The following is a 20,282-nucleotide window of genomic DNA, read 5'->3' on the forward strand; positions in this document are numbered from 1 at the left end:
ATATAGCCGGGAAAGAGCAACAACGGATATTTTATTAACAGCACAAATGTCAGCACTCAATGCGGGTGTTTTGGGCAACTATAATTTCACGGGTCCACTCTCAGCCGCCTGCTGTGGGTGTTGAACCTAAAGCCTCAATAAATAGGTGTTTTCTTGTGCTAGCTTTTGTTCTTTGACTTTTGAAGAGCTCAGCCAATCATGATTGAAGTGTGGCTTGCATCCCCATGCCGTGTGTGTGTGTGTGTGTGTGTGTGTGTGTGTGTGTGTGTGTGTGTGTGTGTGTGTGTGTGTGTGTGTGTGTGTGTGTGTGTGTGTGTGTGTGTGTGTGTGTGTGTGTGTGTGTGTGTGTGTGTGTGTGTGTGTGTGTCAGGCTGTGGCCATAAAATGCTCTTGTCTCGTTCTGAAATGATACCTAACAGTTTTTGGCATGAGCATTTCATGTTCCCTCTATTTATTAATCTCAGGAACATACATTTCAGGACTATAAAAATCTACAACAAGCCATGAAAATAACAAAATAAATGAATATTTTGTCGCACATTCATTTCAAAAACAAGTTTTTATCTCGATAGTAGAGAGTGCAAATGCTCCCATTGTACCCCTCATAAAATCATGCCTTTCTGTTTTATATTTTATCTGTATTATATCTAATACAGATTATAACTGTATTGCGCCTAATACTGCCCTCTTGTTTTTTTACTTTTTAAAACGAAAGTAACTAGTTTAATTAAACTCAGCTGAATTATGCTAACTCAATATAGAGAGATATGATTTATTGCATCCTAAAAATAAATATGGCTCCATTCTGTAGATTAAGGACAGAACGTGTACATATCTCCTAGTAGATGTTTATCAAACCATAAACGAAAAACTGAACCGGCACACACTCTAACAAAACACCTATGACAACATTTTGAGCTTGTCTCTTCACCAGCTCACACTATTGGAACAGTTGCCACACCCCTACTAGAAACTTAGACATTTGACGGAATTTTTTATTGTTGATATTGCTTTGTAAATGAATAAATATGCCGGGATGCATACTTATTTAAATGATAAATCATACGTTACTTGAATACAAACATACATTCTTGGCTCTGTCGCTGTAATACAAGATGTGACATTGAAATGGATCACGTGCCCAAAAATGGGGAAATCAAGGCTCACAAGGGGCTAAAGACAACAATTACTGTACATAAAACACTGATTCCATAAAATGTCTGGATGATGCATGAATGATGGAAACCTCCTCATTCATGGCCTGTTCTCCATTCAGTGGCGAGGCATCCGAATCCCATTGTATAAGAGCTGGTATTGTGTTCAAAATAAACTCTGACTGGTACCAGCACGCCGAGTTCCCTTAAGATATTCATAAACTGTCAAGTCCGGTATACGGCGGTGTGATATTTTAACACTAAGAAGTCGTTTATTTTTTGCCTCCCAAATGAAAGGAGAGAATTTTTCAAACGTTGTTAGTCACAGAGAGCTGTGCCAGCGTGCCTGTATTCATGTTTGCCTGTGTGTGTGTGTGTCTGTGTGTGTTCGCGTTGCACCAAGCCCATTCACTCCTACCGCAACTGACGTAGGCTTTCCAGCCGGACTTGTCACAGACTAGCGGCGGTTATTGGCTTCTTGGGCCCTATGTGGTGTCCCGTATCAGATGTGATAGCGTTGCCTTTCCACTCGGTTTATCAGTTTCATTCTGCTGGGAAATGGCAAACTGGAGCAATAGGTGATTCAGCGAATGGATGAAATGAATGTAGTGTCGCCATAAAGAGTTGGAATTGCCCACTTGTTCACTAGGGAATATGTGTGGGTGAGATTTACGGGTGGGGGAGGGGGAGAGTGGAAGAATGGATGGGTGAGCTATGGCTTTATTTGTACCCCGTCTGGATTCCCTACTAAATGTTTGAGAGTTTTATTACTAAAATCTCCTTTATGGCCATGACTGTTACATTTTTGTGTTCATTAACAGCACATTGTTTGGCATATATTCCATAAAGACATAATTCCATAATTCCTTTCCTTGACTTACTGTACAATGTAAAATAAATAGGTACGGCTATAATGCTGTACAATTAATTTCGATTCAATACAGTTTTCTTGGTGCCAATTAAAAAAAATTTACACACATTGCACATTGATTTGTTTAATGAAAAAAGAAATACAATACAGTCATTTGAAGGACTTAATTTCCCAGCCTGCATCAAAGAAGTGTGCTGCTGCAGTGAGGTACACGAGATTTGTCACCAGAGCAATGTTTATCGCCCTGATAATTCAGTAGCTTTATCTTTTTTTTTTTTATTGCCAGTGCAAAATTTTAGTACAAAAATGTGGTCTACATAGCAACTCAGAGCAGGGTTTGAGAACACTCTTGTGGTTAGACCCTGCATCCTTGACCACAGATAAATTTCCCAATTGCATTTGCGACGGCAGTTGCACAAGCAGATGTAGCGAAGAGTTTACTCTGAAATGCAGCTGAAGCAGCTGCTAGCCGCACTGTACATTTATCCTTCCAATCTGATCGCGCAGAAACATGATTGCGGGGAAATGCACGTTGGTGTGCTTACGAGAGGCTAAATTAATACAAACAAAAACGCAAATCAATTTAAATAGATTACACTATATAAAACTCAGGAATTTCAGGAATATAAATAAACCATGAAAATATCCATATTTTAGACATATTGAAAAATATGATATTTACATTTTTTGTCACATTTCAAAATTCTGTTTTTATCCCAACAGTAGAGGGTGCGAATGCTCCCATTGTACCACTTAGAAAATCGCATACCGTGTGTTGGTACTCTTGTCAACAATATGTTGTATATACATGTATTGTTGCACGCAAGCTCTTTCAGGGCGTTTCCTTAACTTTCTCCAAAATGGTGTCATTATCAACCTCGCCTGCCCTGGATTTCTGCGATCCGTTTTTTTTTTTTCCTCACGCCGCTTTGTTACCTCCTCCCGTCCTGCAGGTGGCAGCATAGACAGTGACTGTGCCTTCGAGGCAGACTACTCCGTGCCCCCGCTCTCGATGACGGAGGGCATGCAGCACATCCGCATCATGGAGGGCGTGTCGCGCTCGCTGCCCTCCTCCCCGCTGCTCGCCCACCAGGCCATCAGCGTTCGGCTACAGCCCGTCAAGAAACTCACAGGTACTGGAAAATTTCTCAGCACAGCAGTCTGCGCGCCGGATAAAAGGCACGCCGCACGCTCACAAACACACAGACACACACAATACAGCAGGCGCGTATTGCTCAGGTTACTCAGAAGACACTACACCCCCCCCCCATGAGAGAGGCATCTTTTTATTTATTTTTTACTACGGCAGAGAGATGGTTTTCCAAGAAAGTTTCCTTTGCGGAGTAGTATTTCCGGCCCAATGTTCGGTAATGAGGTGATATGTACTTTCGGAAATCTTTGGGCATACTGCCGAGGGATTTTAGAGACCATGGGCTAAATCTGGTTCAAATATGGTCGCCGCTGTCCTCCCCGGAAGGCTTATCGTGCTTATTGTCTTCAATCCTCTACCACACTTAACATGCTCTGGAGCGAGTGCGGAAAAGCCTTCTATCCCTCTGGTTTCTGATAAGCAGTTATCACTTATGACCGGGCTCTTATTCCGGGTTGATGCATAAAGCGAGGCCCGGAGCCCGCCCTTCCAGACCAAGACTGTAATTTTCAATTCAGCTAATCACCATAGGCTTACCTAATTGACAGCCCGAGTGCCAGAGAAACGCCTGAAGGACTGAGAGCTCCGGTCGGCTCTGTCCTGCTGCCCGTCCTTTGGCCCCATGCAACCACCAATCATTTCCTGCCACAGTCATGTCTGACACTCAAGAGGAATGTGTGGAGGGAAAACTGAAGAATGTCTTCCCGTTTTCACATTGGAATTCCACGTTCTACCTATGGAGATGCCTATAGTCTGTATTATACGCTTAAAAAAAGAAAAAGAAAAAAGAACTTAAATATTGACAGCGTGTCCTCCATCGGGTAGCGGTGCAGTCTGCACACTGAGGCTGTTAAATGGAGCTTTTCAGGAGTCCGTCTGAGAAGCTTGATTTGACAGTCACCACTAGGGCGCACCAGCCTCTCAGGTTGCTCAGATCATTAAGCATCTTCCGCTATGCTGAGGGGGCAGTCATTTTAACATTACAAGGAATGATTTATGCCCCCCCCCCACCATGTCGCCCAAACTGGTGATTTTAAAGGTTGAGCACACACACACACACACACACACACACACACACACACACACACACACACACACACACCCCCCCCCCCCAAAAAAACGAAAAACAGTTTTCTCTTCATTCTCACCGTGTTTCCCTCAACACCGAGCAGGGCTTTGTGTGGGTGACCAGATCCATCAGTGCGCCGTTCTAAACAGGGCTCGAAAATGTAATTTCATGGCGAGACAATAAAGCCAAACAACAGCGCGCCACACACTCGAGCCGCTCCAGTTTGCTGACAGCCATCTTTGTGGGGGCATCTCTTTTAATTCTATTCCTATTTATTTTTTCAGCATGTGCGAGCCCACCGTTGGTTTGACAGCTGCCATTTTTGAGAGCATAGTTTGTTTAAGATGAGTTTTATTAATGACGCGCAGCGCTGTCTCATTTGTACGCGTCTCATTGCGCCGCCAGGATCTGTGGAAGCTCTTTGCTGATGCTGAAGCACCTTTTTATGTTTTTCTGATTGACACTGGAATTGAAGTGTATGGCGCGTTTATTGTTAGATTGTAACCCAAGAATTTGTGTGTTGTTGTCTTTTTTATGGTATTTTGCCGACGTCTAGTGCGATACGTTTTTCATTTATTTTCCTCTTTGAAAATAATTTGCAGAATTTGCCGTGTGTGTGTGTGTGTGTGTGTGTGTGTGTGTGTGTGTGTGTGTGTGTGTGTGTGTGTGTGTGTGTGTGTGTGTGTGTGTGTGTGTGTGTGTGTGTGTGTGTGTTTTGTCAGTGAGATGTAAGATTTCGGCAGGATTAACCCAGCCACTATGTTAATCCATTCGGGATTATTGTGTCTGTCTCTCATACCTCCTATTGTGCCTTTGCATTGTAGTCCGTTCTAATGACAGCACATTGCGGGGGCGGCGGGGGAACAGACCTATTGTGCCGGAGCCGTCTGGGGTGATTTGGGTCGACCTACACGTGACGAGTGCGGGGTGGCGGGTCACATCCATTAACGGACGTCATCGTGGCCGGTCGCACGTCAGCCTCTTGCCCCGCTCAGGCTCCGTACTGGAGGACCGGGCTCTGATGTGCCCTTTGTCCTCAAAAGTCCCCAAAGACATGTCCGCTCTGAAGTGTTTTGGAGTGCCAGATTGGGCGCAGTCTCGAGCACCGCAGCCCTTCTCACCCTTTAATGAATTCCACCCAGCACCGGTCCTGATACAGCGGGACGGTGCCAAGTCTGGAAGGGTGTTAGTGTGTGTTAGTGTGTGTTAGTGTGTGTTAGTGTGTGCTAGTGTGTGCTGTGCCATCGCTGGCCGGTGCTCCTCCCCCTTCCCGAGGTATCAACGCAGCAGTGCATCTATAAGGGTGTAACTCTCTGTCCCCCCCCGGTGGCCTCCACCAATCACAGCTCCTCGTGTGCCCTCCTGCCTGGTCCCCTTATTGGCCTTGTTAACCTGGGTGGCTGAGGCGTTGGGTGGAGGTGTGGGGTGGGGTGTGTGTGTGTGTGTGGGGGTTGGCATATTCAGCCCTACGGCTCCGATAACGTGAAAGCGCTATGAAAGCACTGACCTTTTGAAAGAATCAATGGGTTTCTGATTTAATCCCCCCGCGTCTGTGTGAAGGATCGCTGTGGGGGGCTCCAGATGCTCCGGGGGCCAACCTGTAAGATAGATTGGAGAGGTAGGCAGGAGCCTCCCAGCAGAGAGCCCTCCCTCTGAGACCGGGCCAGAACAGCGACGCTCCATTTAACATCAGATTCTAAATTGGTCTCTGCTGTATTGTATTAAAAAAACCCCAAAAAAAACACAAAAATAAAAAAAATCATGACATCTTATCTCTCATCATATGTTTCCTATTGATTTAAATACCTACTTAAACATATTTAGCATTCAGTCAAAAGTCTCAATTCCCCTTTGATTGCAATAGATTACGGGTGATTTTTTGCAATCAGCAAGCATTTGTCATCTTTACAAGGAAACGCTTCACTTTTGTTTTTCCATATGTTCTGATGGCCAATTCCCAGGGGTAGTGATTAAGCGAGGTAATTTCCCCCTCCCTTTCCGCCGCGTTTCTCGCCGAGCCTCGAGTCCCGACCAAAGCTGGCTTCAAATAGACGCCGTTCATTCAACTCTCCATTTGTTTCCGCGGACCTCCCCTTGTGCTCCATATGTCTTTAGCGTCTATTTTTAAAACGGTGGTATTTTCGAAAAGCCGAGACGGCGCGAGGATATAATTGCTCGTTTTCTGGGCGCTATTTCTATAGCTGAAGGTTATGAGCCCTGATCGATAATGGCCTATTTGTTCCCCGACAAACACACTTCTCAGGTGTCTGCCTTGCCACCGAGACATTGTACCCCGGGTGATTGATCAGCAATACTTCTCCGAAACATTTAACTGCATTATCTCGACATCTTTTCCCCCGGATTACATTGCCTCTCCCTAATTAATGGTTTGCAATCAATACAATTATGGCCTTCTCCACAGATCACCGTGCGAAGATAGAACATCACGTCTGGCCTTAGAACCTGAGAAACGGGCCTGATTGAATTATAAAAGCCCCGTTTTAATCCCACTCCGTCTGCAATTATCACAGCTGTGCGAGTAGATCTTAAATGTGTTGCCTTTCTTTTGTTTACAGTTGATGCTAATGCTCCGATAGTGGGGCTTCAAGAAAGAAAAGCAAACTCCTCATTTAAAAATCAATCCTGCGCTAAACGCGGTCGCCACACGTAAGATTGCGTCGGAGGAACGCCGCCGGCATGCGGCGGTCCGGCTCGCCGGAAAAGTCTCCTGCTTTTCGGAGAAATCCGGAGGTTTTAGGTGTATCTTCACAAACCCCAGTTGCCAAAACATTATGTCTGGGCTGAGGTTTTGAAATGAACACTGACATTTAGAATGTCTCACTCTCCACCGCTCTCCATCCCTCCTTTACCCGGCCGTGCGTTTTAGTTTTTTGTGGGGTTTTTTTTTTGTTTTTTTTTGCCTGACATCTCGGCACCCCCTGTGAATATTTGAAGTGAAAGCTGACATTTGGGGCATCTCAATCTCCTCTCCCCTCCACGCCCACTTAGTCAAACCCGCACCTGGAGAAAATCGTTGTTCAATTATCGTCACCATTTCCTGTCTTGGCCTTCCCGATCGCGGTGGACTGACACAATCATTTGTTCCACTCAATGGAAATGTGAAAGCACACTAACTTGTCTGTTCTCATAGTGCTGGGCATTGAGGGGGTGGGGGGGGGGGGGGATGTACCGAATTACAGTTTGTAATTTGTCATATTGAGGTCAGAAAATTCAATCGACTGCGTAATTTGCAAATTAAGCGTCGCATCTAGATATAAAAAGGTTTCGCAACCAAAATGCTGGCGGAGCTCTAGCTGCCGGGGTCAAAACTGTGAGTCTCTACTGGGCCATTTTCACGTTAAATTATCAAATAATTAGAATAGGTAGAATTAAAAACATAACTTAGCGACAGGATATGTACTGTACATCCGGAGGCCATATTGGTTATCGAAAGGCATTTGTCAGAAGGGTGTGGGTTCCAAAAAACTGTGAGCGTGCCGCTGAGAATGAATGTACGTAAGACGTAGAATGAACTAAAGGTGGGCTTTTTTATATATCAGATGCAAATAATAATAATATTTAATCACTGCATGATCACAAATGTGTCTTTCGGAACCTGCCCTGACATCTGTAATTGGCTATGCATTTCAACAAGGTCTATATTAGCTTGTTTCATACTCTTGAAACTTTTATGAACTTTTAATAGAAGCGATTGTGGTTTTTTTTATGGGGGGGGGGGAAGATATAATTAAAAAAAAAAAAAGAAATCTTCAATTATAACTTTGCACCTTCCTACATCTGACGGAGAGGATCACTAATGATGTCGGCTGCTCATTAAAAAGGCGCGGGTTGAGGGGGGGTTACGGAGAAGCCGAGCAGATGAGGGTCTGGAGGAATCTGTCCAATCAGAAAAAAAACCAAAACAAAAATAAAGTTTCAGGATTAAACCACCTTGTCTGATGTGTGTTCCCCCACCGGCGGGGGGAAAAATTATTCTAGTCACTTCTCCCTTAACGGAAAAGGATGGAGAGGATTTGAGAAATGGCCGCTGTGACACGAATGAACTCAGACTACCAGCAGAATATCAATATGACCAGTGATACAGATTGCTTTGGAATATTAAATCAAACACCGTCAGGCGTCAAGCTCTTAATGGGTTTCGCACGACGAGTTCTTTAAAATGTTCCCACCGTCGGAGGAAAAGGATAAACAACCGTCGAAAAAGCGTTGACTTTCTTTTTTTTTGTTTTGTTTTAACGTTCGTTTGACAGGCAGAATGGCTTCGTCAATCAGGCACTTGACAAAGTCATTTCTTAATGGATTTTTTTTTTTTTTTTTTATGGAACAATTTTCAAAATACAGATGTGGCCTCATTTGACTCGTTACAAGAGTTAACTACCTACAATAACTGTACTTAAGAGGAACATGGTTTTGTAATGGTGGTACCCAGTGTTGCTCAATTGGCTTCCTTGACACACACGCGCGCACACACACACGCGTGCGCGCAACCTTTATTTTCCCAATGATGATTACATCGGCTGCTTAATATAATTTTTTGTGTGTACATTACAGGGCATTGTTTTGTCGTCATACCATACATGCTGAGTTAAAGAGCGGCTCACCCCTCAGCGTCACAAACCCACAACTTTCAGAGGGATTGAGGGACAACGCCGTCCTTCACATGCATGGGAACAAGTTTTATGATGGGAGGGCAGAGTTTTCATCTTTCGACTTTTTGCAAATACATCTCCCCCGTTTTTACGGCCGCTCTCAGCGTTCTTGGCCGGCGCTGCCGAGAGGTGTCACCTCGGTGGGGACGCAGCGTTAGGGCTTACGTGTCACGACAGCAGAGCCTCCCTGATGTAAGCGTCTCGGGGCGATCGATGGCGGCTGCAGCCGTACAACTACTGTTTCAAGGGTAAAACAAGGACAGACAGTCATGGCCGAGCCTGGGAGGAAGGCGAAGGAGTACTTATTTATTTATTTGTTTGTTTGTTTATAAACGTGTTATTCATTCCCGTTTTATTTTTTTTTATTTTTCAGATCGTCCCGTTCCTTTTTTTTCTTTTTTTTTCGTTTGTTTTCCCTCGCCCGGGCTCAGATGTGCCCCCGCCGCTTCACCAAACTTAAACGGTGTCCCTTTAATAGCGGCCCCACTCCTTTTTTTTTTTTTTTTTTTTTTCTTTTCCCCCCCTTTCAGTTTTTTCCCTCCATCCCCCCCCAACCCCCACCCCTTCTGCCCTGCGGTTGCCATGACAACAGCAGCACTGCACCATTCATCTGTTACGGACCTGAGCTCCCGTTTCCGTAGAGAGCGAAAGAGAGGGAGAGCACGCGCCTCCCACATCTATACATAACACGCTAAGCGCTAACGCAGTCACGGAGAACAAATGGGGAGGTCACTGCCGCGCCGCTTTATTTAGTATTTTCATTCTGTCATCCATCCCATCCATCTGTCCAGTTCCGGGCGGCTCCGTCACTCTTTGGCGCACACTGCCCCATGGAGAGCGTGTCACCTCTGTGGCCCTTGCTCGGTGCTCCAGCGGACACCTGCGTGCTGCCTTCTTCCCTCTCCTCCCCCGCTCTATCCATCTCTCTCTCTCTCTCTCTCCCTCTCTCTTTCTTTTTCGCTCCTCCGCCTCTTCCTCCACCCTCCTCTGCCTCCGCCAGCGCCATATCCGCCTGGCTCCGTTTCACTTACTGCGACTGAGCTGAGCAGGCGTCGTCGGCACTCAGACCTGTAGAGATTTTCTTCGAGGGAGCAGATAGACGAGAGAGAGGGAGAGAGAGAGGGAGAGAGAGAGAGAAAGAGAGAGAAAGGGAGAGAGAGGGGGGGAGAATTGAGAGAGCTTCGATTCATCTTCTCTTACCCCACCCCTGCTCTGGTGCAGGTCTTTGTAGAGTGGGGTTTTTTTTAGTTTTTTTTTTTTGTTTTGTTTTTTTTGTTCTTGTTGTTTTTTTTTGATGAGTTGGTCATCGCTCAGGGAGGAAGGTCTGCTCTCGTCGCTGGACGCGGAAGGAGGGGAACTGGTGCCGTACTATAGCCGACAAGAATGCAGGAGATGGTTTGAGAATGGTGAGCCCCGACACACCCTCCCCGCTTGTTTGCTCTCGTTTTTATTTTTTTGCATTTTCCTTCAGTGTTTTGCTGTCGTGTGTTTCATTTTGTTTTGCTTTGTTTTATTTTTTGCTGTGTTCACGCTCATTTGTATGCGCCAACTGTCGGCTCCCCCGTTTCACCTCTGCCCGGCCCGGGGCTGGGCAGCGGCTCGTCTGCTCTCGGTTGTCTCGGTTGCCGCTGCCGATAGCGGCTGCGTTGGTTGCGAGTGACGTTTGGCACAGACAGGGGCTAATTGGGGGGAGGATGGCAAGGGAGAAAGTAATTTCTCTCTGTGAAATGATGCATTTGTCAAAAGGGCTCCGTACTGATGACAATGTAGGCTTGAGGACCAGTGATTCAACCACAGAGTGATAATGTGTTCTTTTTTTCATGGTGAGCTGGTCTGTTTCATGTGTCAGCGTGGGTGAGGATTAAATTGTCTGTTTAGTGTGTCTGTCTGTCTGTCTGTCTGTCTGTCTGTCTGTCTGTCTGTCTGTCTGTCTGTGTGCACAATCTGTGGGCAGCTAATGTTTCCGAGTTCCCCTTGTTATTGTGTGTATTACGCTCTTTCCAGTGCAAAACACCACCATATGGCTGTACAAACCCAGTTGAAGTTGGTGGAGAGTAGCACAACTTGAACTGGGTTGAATAACACAGACACACACACACACACACACACACACACACACACACACACACATAAATCTGTTCCTGTTACCCGCAGCTTGTTGTAGTGTTTCGGAATGACCCTATCGAGTGTGAAGATCCGCTTCCTGCATGTAGCTCCAGTGCTGCAGACCGCTTGCCTCCCTGTCTCGTCTCGGGGGGGGGGGGGCTGGTGTGTGTCTACCAGCAAACAACACGAGCACCTCAGCGGCAGCTGCCATTTGTGGGTCTCAGGTGAATGTGTTTTGATGAGGTGCCCGCAGCCAGTTTTCACACCAGTCAGTTTTGCCTGGCGAGCGCTTTGATGAGCATAGCTTCACAGCCGTCGCTCATGATGCATGAGGTGATGACGCTTCACACCCTAACAAGCTCCATTTTGGAATGTACTCGGTGCTGCCGTCGCGTATTGTGCTGGCTCCAGGTTTGATGGCCTTTCAATGGGCCGATTTGGAACTTCCTGGACGAAAGAGTTTGGTGATTGTGAGGTCATTTATTTTGGACCTTTACGTTTTGCTTCATGGACATGATGGAGATGATCTAACCTTAAACATGACGTCTGGATTTAAGATGCCTTACCTTTGTTGGCATTTATGCAAGATACTATGCTAACAGGATGTCAGAAATTGGAATAATCAAATGTAATTAAAGCGTCTTTTTGAAGTAAAGGATATTGAAAGCATGAAATTCCCCTTCGGGTGTCACTTGAGGCAGGCATTAGTATAGAGCTGAATGTAAAGGCCAAACTGAACTGCTGTGCTAAAATGTAGATATGCGGAAAATGGTTTTCTTTTTTTGTCAGTTTTATAGCCTGACCTCACAAATAGATTTATTGCGGAATTGCGGTCCTCCATATGTGAAAACTGTCTGAATAAAATCGATACCTTTGGCAGTATATGGGGCCAAATTCATGCAATTTCTCTTTCCCCCCCTACCTAGCATATCCCTTGACCCTGCGCAGACAAATTAAGAGATGATTTCCTGAAAATGAATGCAAACCAAGCAACTGAAATAGTCACACACAGTGTAAAATCCTTCTCCCCTGCCCCCACCCTAAATTTGATTGCTACTATAAATTTACCTCACATTGTATTTGGTAGCAATGGCATTGGAACGTGGGCTTAACGCTCTGTGTAAGTGACAATACTGTGCAACCTTTGGGCTCCTGATGGAGCTGCGGGCGCGTTGCAATGTAGATTACAAAGAACATCCTACTGCCTGCGTCGGAGAGTGGGCACAGTCTGTTTGCTGTGCCATGACACCCAGCCTATAAATCAAGCATTGGCGACACCACTCTCGTGTAAGAGGAGAACCCCCCCATTTTCTCCTTGAGTGCAAAAGGTTAGAACAGGAACATATTTCATGCCATGCCAGTGCCGGAGCCATTGAAGAATTTAAAAATTACATGGAGCAGATAAACCACACACACATACACCACCTCCATTTATTGTCAAGCAAGGTGTTTGGCCGCACCACGTACCCTCCTCTCAACCCCCCTGAGAGGGAAGGTGTTGCATTCTAATGTGATTGGATGCCTTGTATACGTACCTGGAAAAAAAAACGCAGAAGTTTCATTTTTTTTTTATAATTTTTTTTTTTATCTGGATCTCAAGCGACGTGAGACTTTCTGGAAGAAGCTGTTGGAGTGGGAACGAGAAACCCGCAGTGTGCTATTAATAGCCCTGATAATGATTTGCTTACAAAACAGAGCAGTGGGATTACCATGCGTTGCACACACCACCTCAGTAATTTCTGTGAATACTGATGGAGAGCTGAGCAAACAGTTCTCTGTGAGGTAAACACACCTCTTTAGGACTATTTAGGTGTGTGTGTGTGTGTGTGTGTGTGTGTGTGTACGTATGTGTGTGTGTTTGTATGTGTCTTTGTGGGCGTTCTCTTTTGTTTCTGGCCGGGTAGCCATAGGTGCTTGCGTGCGGGGGCTAAGCGCTTACGTGGTTTAGAGAGTGTGTGTGTGTGTACATCAAAATTCTTACAGACCATTGCACATCAGTGTGGAATGACATCAACTTCGGTGACCGCACCAAGTCCCAGGCCTCCCCCCTCAAACACCACTTGTTTGCTTGCGCTTCAGTTATTTGTTTATTAGTTTGGGGGATTCTACTCCAGCTCCAGGCCCTTGATTGAATCACAAGCTCCATGTCGCTACGGCTTCAGCCTGTGTGTACGGGATTACGTAACCAGACAATAGATTCCTGCTTTCATCAAATTAAATCCAAGACTTCGGGGATGGTATCAGATGTTATTGCGTGCTAAAAATACCCAGCTGCAGTGCTAGATATCAACCTTGATAGTTTGAGTTATTTTTAGATCTATTAATTGAAAGCCTAGAAAACTTCTCACCCGTCTTGATTTTGAATGAAAGCTGTGAAGACACTCTGAGCTGTGAGGCACACACACATTAACGCAAGGGGTTAAGGGGAGGGAGTGCCACCAGGAAGGGGAGACGGCCTAGCTATTCTTAGGACGCAGGGCCCAACGGAGTCTCCGGCAATTACGCCGGTGACTCCCAACTCTTCCATCCAGCGCTGCGTTGAGCCGTAGTGTGGCTGCTTCAGCTTCCCCTCCCACTGTTGTTTGACAGACGCGGATGTGAAATAGCTCAAAGGTACACCTTCACGCCAACCCATGCTCACCTACAGGAGCAAGGCCATTAGGGAAGAAAGGTCACCGTATCACAACGCTGGGACACTTCTGCCTGTACCGCTGAGTCATGAAGTCTTTCGGGAACAAAGGTTTTATTCACTCGTGTGGACAGCTGCAGCAGCTGTAGTCCTCGTAGACACTGAGTACATGGCAGAAGTTGGAGCAGAGCCGCTGCAAAGAGACCTGGAGCTTGTTAAAATAAAAAGGTTTTAATAATAATATTAAAAAAAAACCAAAACAAAAAAAAAAACCTAATAAACCCACCGCTCCTCGTATAGTCCTAGCCCGGGCCGCTCAATTTAAAATGTAATGAAAGACAGACTCTGCGCCCTCCCCAGTGCTTCAAAGTGGTTTACAAACAATAAAGAAATAGCAACTACAAGTCAGTGCTGAAAACTATCAAATTGACGGACGGTGACTGGCAGCAATTTAAAAATAGATCTGCAAAAGAGCGTAACAGCTAATAGAAAAGTGATTGAAATAGAACTCCATATTCCCCTCCTCTCTGTAAAAATGTGCGGAATGATTTTTAAAACACAGCATGGATTTTGACACTAATAGCTGCTCTGGCTTTGATCACCCTTCATCTCCAGCATTGGTACTCTGCACGCGACGGCTTCTGTTTGACGATGCCTTCCATTTAAAAATGCCGCACCCCCCACCCCCCACGCGCGATTGGGGCGATACCAGCAAAAAATGCTTTATGGCATATCGATAAAAAGAGTCGGGCTTTGGCAACATAATGTAGAGAGAAGCAAAGTAGGCCACATGGTAACAACAGCCGACAGCGGTGGCCTTTACATTAACGTGACGACAACAGGCGAGCCATGCAACATTGCATGTGTGTGGGAGTCGCCACATTGAAGGCTTTGTGGCAATACTTCACTCTCAGGTGGAAAAAGTCAATACAACAGAGAACAATATTTGTAAAGCGAGTTAATCCAAAGGGTGACGCCAGCACTGGAAACTGTAAGAAGACAAACAAGATGAAACACTGGCAGAAGGGCTAAGGAAGTGAAGGCGGAAAAGGAAATAATTAAGAGTTAATATTGGATCGGTATCAGTATAGGTAGATACTCAAGATTTCCACTTTCTGTATCATAAGAGAGAAAGTGGCATCATGCCATCTCTACTTCTATTTAAAAAAAAAAAGAGATTTAAAAGCTATCACTTTTTAAACTGCATAATCTCAACAGCTTGTGCGTGCACGTGCAAACAGCTCATAAAAGGCCTTGTGTGGAGAAAATAGAAGAAAGTCATCTATCAGTGATATATAGATATAACTCTTCCATTTTCTCCCACGAAACTACCTGTTAGGTTCCTCAGATCGACTTTCCTTTTTTTTGTAGTAAATCTTTCACATCACTCTCCATAAACCCAACTTGGTCTTATTCAGCCTCCCCTCACCCCCAAAGAGGGTTAATCCGAGGTGTGGCACACGCTCCTTTTCGAGGCAGCGAGAGAGCAGTCGCTAATGAGAGTTGCGAGACGATAAGCTCCTCCCACTGGCCTCCTCAAAATCTGCATGCGCGTTACCTTGGTCGGACTAATCCTCCCAGGGCGGCAACTCACGAACGCACACGTGCGCTCACACGTACCATCACAGGAGAAAGAAGAGAGACCTTGCGAGAGCCAATGGACTATAGGAGGCGCAGTACGCGGCTTTCCGTTTCACACTGCAACACCTGGCCCCCGTACCGCGTTGTTGTGTTTGACAGCACCAGGGCACAAACCTCAATCACGAGACGCCACCTGCAGCTGTGGAGTTCACTCAGTAGGAACGGGCCTGTGGCTTCCGTGTGAAAGGCTGCAGATTTTCACTCTTTCCGAAGTGGATAGCGGGAGGTTTCTGGAGTATCTTGAGTTTTTCAACAAAAACCCGGCCCATGGGAAAAATATACAAAATAAATGAACAGATCATAAATAAGTCAACAATAAATAAAACAGTCCACCAGTTTGCTCGTCGCTAGGTCCAAATTTCATAATTTAGTTTTAGTTGTTGACAGCAGCGCACAATGATTTGCCTCCGATCTGGGACTTCGTTCAGCCATCTCCAAAAACCTGTGGCCGAGTGGAAAATCGGCCCCAGAATCACGTCGTCTGAACTCGGCGTGACACACAAACTGTGAAATAAGACAACCCGGTCAGTTTTTTTGTGAGCTGTCTGTTTCAGACAACATGTTATTCAGCAACCTGTTCAGATTTGTGTCTCAGTACTACAGTACGTAGCATTGAGACACATTAGAAATCGAGCCGCCCTCCACCTGAGTAACTCCACTCACGGCTGGAGCAGGGCTAGACCCGCTAGCGTCGAAGCTAAGACCTAAGCATGGGAAGTGCTCTGTTATTGGCCTACAGACCAGCACAAATCCTTTAAAAGAAAGAGGATTTAATACCAACCGTCCGTGACAAAACTGCAAGCAATGGAAATGTAAGTATTTGCCCTGGGTTTCTTTCTGGGTGTGCGTGTGTCCACGGTAGGTTGTCTGTGCTGTGGATCTAATATGAGTGAAGATTGAGCAACTGAATTGCTTATTTCTCGCCTCAAATGTGTTCAGAAACAGATTCATTATACGGATAATGAGAAATTGGTGAAAGTTTACGGAATCCGGAGTCAAGCTGAAACGCCATTGGCTCACACAACCCCGGAACTTGCGCTCAAACCCCGATTGGCTCACAGAACTAGGGGCCTCAGGAGGGTGGCTCCACCCACAAACAACAGCTAATTTTGGAACACTGGTTTTGAGACATGTTAGAATGGCTAAAATCTCTCATAATCAGAGCGGTATTTTCAGCAAAAAAAACCCCAACATGTTTTGGGGACCTCAGAGATCACATCTTAACTTGTTGAAAAGGAGCATAATATGTACTGTATATATACAGTATATAATATAATATTTTTTACAAAATGATCTCACGGATTACCACTTTAAATCTTTCTGAATGTTTTCCACCTTCTTTAATGTTTCGCGGTGCCCCACAATCAACACGCATGAGTGTTGAACTTTATTTTCTTAGTGAGGAGCGCCCCTGAGAGACACCGGTTGAGGTTGGTCACCGGTGCTTACCGGTGCAGAACCGAGATCATCCTGGATACCACGCAAAAATGCAAAGTCTGTTCTTTTGTACGCGTACAAACGTATATACAGCAGCTACTTTCAGCTTTTCAGGACCGGTTCTCCTCCTCCCCATGTTCTCCAAACCACCACTGCAACCTCAGGAAGGTGGTTTGCCATATTTTTTTTCCTCGGCTCCACTGTTGCCATAGTGATCAGGGCCGCGTGCTCAGTATTCTATCTCTCTCTCTCTCTCTCTCTCTCTCTCTCTCTCTCTCTCTCTCTTTCTCTCGATATCGCGCCCCCTCTTGTTTTGTATGCCCTCAGCCCTAATGTTTGTGTGTTGTGCGTGTGTGTCATACTGTATGAGCGAGCTTGTGTCTTTGTCTGTGGGCGCCTGGGGTTGTATGTAACTGAGACAGCGGTGCAGACAATAATTTATCTCTATAGAAATGTTTGATTTCACCCCATCTATCATTCACATTTTTGCGTTAAAACGACAAATCATGACTTCACCGTTTGTTTGCTGAAGTAGCTCTTGTTGTGTCTGGGGGAGCTGATGCTCATTGCCTCATGAATTTGAATCAGAGTACCTACAAGCTCAAAATGCCTTTTTTGATGGTTTCACCGATGGCTCTGCTTGCACGGGCACATGCGCCGGCTTGCACTTCTTTTATTCTGCTCCGTAGTTCATTCATTGTCCTTTTTCCTTCTCGTCCTCTCTCCCTCAGATTTTTTTCTCCTGCTACTACCTTCCTCCCTAATCTCACACGTACGCCTGCATGAACTGCAAGCGATGCGCACGCAAGCGATGCGCACGCAAGCGATGCGCACGCCAGCGACGGGGCTTAGATGTAGTTTATTTTATTTTACGTCTGCCTATGGAATGAAACAAGTGCGTATGGAACGAAACCGCGCGTAGTGGGATACTTCCTCCGTGACTCTTTCCCTGTTTGCCCCCCTCTCCATGCGTTTTGCGCCGAAACTAATCTTTACGAGGCTCTGAGTCGTGCTCCGTTCCCACACAGTTTTAGTTGTTTTATTTGGAGGAACGGGGCAGGGCGACCCGGGCGCACGGAGAGCCGCGTTCGATTCACACATAAAAATATATTTATGATTCCCCTTATTTATAATTCCCCATTGAAATGTTATCCCTGTAGCACTTTGTAAGCTTCTATCTGTTTTTTCCCGTCATTTCAATGCACACCGACTGATTTAAAAAAAAAAACATAAAGAAAAAAAACGACTGCTCGATTTGAATCTCTGACGGGTTTCCTACTGATGATTCCACACGTTGACCTTCAGGCAACAGCCCTACATAACTGCATGCATACATTAGGGCTGTCATGATCGTGACATTTTATTTGACGTTTGTCATTCAAATTGTCAAAATAATGTGATTAACAATTCAAATGTATTTTTTGTACATGTTATGCCACTATCATAGTAAAAGTTCATAATAGTGTAATAATACATGCATTGAGCATGCAGAAGAGCTTTCTTTTGACATTGAACATTGGAACATAAAAAGTCAGGTACGCTTTGCCTCAACTCATAGAAATCCACCTGATTCATATTTTATATATTGCATCATTCCTAACATTGGTTTAAAGTTCCCCTGACATCAGCTGAAATAATTTTGATCGGGCGATTATGTAATTATACTGACAGCTTTACCATACATACATACATACATACATACATACATACATACATACATACATACATACATACATACATACATAGATGCACACCAGGGTTTCCGTTAGAAATAATTGGTGCTGGTGAACGTGTCCTGGAAGATTTCAATGTCCCAGACAAATGGGAGAGATTCTGGTCAAATATTATCTGTGTTTATTGAGCTTAAAAACAATTGCATACATCTATGTATGTGTGTATGCATACATCCATGTATGTGTGTATGCATACATCTATGTATGTGCGTATGCATACATCTATGTATGTGCGTATGCATACATCTATGTATGTGTGTATGCACACATCTATGTATGTGTGTATATATATATATATGTATGTATGTATGTATGTATACATACATCTATGTATGCATCCATAGATACATGCATACTGTTCACTGCAGTGTGCATATTCATATTAACACACACGGCACCTCCAATGCATGTAACAAATATCTATTTCACGTCCATACCATTTCCGCATGCACGCATACGCACACAGTCTAGATATATTTATTCATAAGCTCATTAGAGGAGTGGATTTGCCTGCTGCCATCCATCACGCTGACACCCAGCATCAGCCTGGCACACGGTGACAACAGAGCCACAGGAGAGAAGTCCCTGGGATTTTGTCTCCTGGAGCCGCTGCCATGTTGGCGTGGGTTGGGGCTGGGGGGGTGTGTATCTCCATAAGACGCCGTTCCAGGTTCACCAATTTGTCAAGGGTGAAGTGAGGGAGAAGGAAAAACAAGGGGACAAAGAAACAAAACCCGAAAAGTATTAACCTTTGGCAACTTTGGTGCCCCTAATCCCAGCACATCCCTACCCCCTGGGGTATACCCAGAGAGCAGGTGTTTGTCTCAATTGCTTTTCAATGCAAATTTATTTTTCTCCTGCCAAGATTATTTTCTTGAAATGTATGACACTCTCATGGAATTATGCACATTACTCAACCGGCAACAGGATACCCCCTGATACCCTCCCGTTCCCAAAATAATTGTACACAAAAACTATTTGCATTTGCATTGGAAAATGAAATAATTTCTCTGCCGTGGACGGGTCTCGTTTTTTGGATGACTCACTCCTCAACTAAATAACGTCAAGGTTACACCTCAACCGAAGCGCGGTTTGCTTTTCATTTGGAAAAGGGTTCAAAGTAATAACGTCTGCAGTGTATCATGCGTGTCCCCGTCGTGCTCATGGCGCGCGGCAGAATAAAGTGCTGTACTCCTCGCTCCCTTGCCCTCCGAGCGTTGACTCAGATGAAGACATTCTCACCGTGGCATCTGTGCTGGCTCTGTCACTTCCTCTGCTCGCTCTTCTGGCTGGAGCCAGCGAGGACAAACGCATCATTAGTATATGTCTGTTGACATACCACACGCCGCCGAGAACATGTTTCCTATGAATACTCCACGTCTAATATGAGGCTGTTGACGCCTCACCCCGTCCAGAGATGCATCTCGTACGTAACGACGAGGTTTAGCGCCGTTGAGATCGGCTCGCGCTCCGTTGAACCACGTCGCTCAGAAATAACGTGGAAGTTGACTCGCGGCAAATATCGTCGCCGTACGCGTTTGTTGGGAGCGGTTCAATAACTCGGGCCCCCGTTCAACTCGATTGCGATAGCTATTTTTGGTTGAAAACGTGAGAGCTTGTATCCAGCGCGGCAGGAGAAATGCTGCCTAGAATATGGAGCGACAGGGTTCCTATACGCAGTTAAGACGTTCTCAGAATGATGACATGTTGGGCGCTTCTGGTAAAGCATGCTGGCAGTTTCCTTTTTGCTCATTGTTAAAAGCCCACGCAAGGTGGCCCTCACTCACACGCTTGCATTTTGTACCTTACAGAGGGGCCTGTG

General features: G+C 45.4%; 1 protein-coding gene across 1 annotated transcript in view; it reads left to right on the top strand.

Annotated features, from left to right (window-relative positions):
• tanc2b (tetratricopeptide repeat, ankyrin repeat and coiled-coil containing 2b) overlaps positions 1-20,282 on the top strand; it is a gene marked incomplete at its 5' end in the record, with an annotated part of 109,220 nt that overhangs the window by 40,889 nt on the left and 48,049 nt on the right. Inside the window, one exon of the mRNA XM_080021747.1 lies at positions 2,979-3,158. Within this exon, the coding sequence (XP_079877873.1) occupies positions 2,979-3,158 (180 nt within the window). The remainder of the gene's footprint in view (positions 1-2,978; positions 3,159-20,282) is intronic.

This window comes from Zeus faber, assembly GCF_960531495.2.
Source record: "Zeus faber genome assembly, chromosome: 20".
NCBI lineage: Eukaryota > Metazoa > Chordata > Actinopteri > Zeiformes > Zeidae > Zeus > Zeus faber.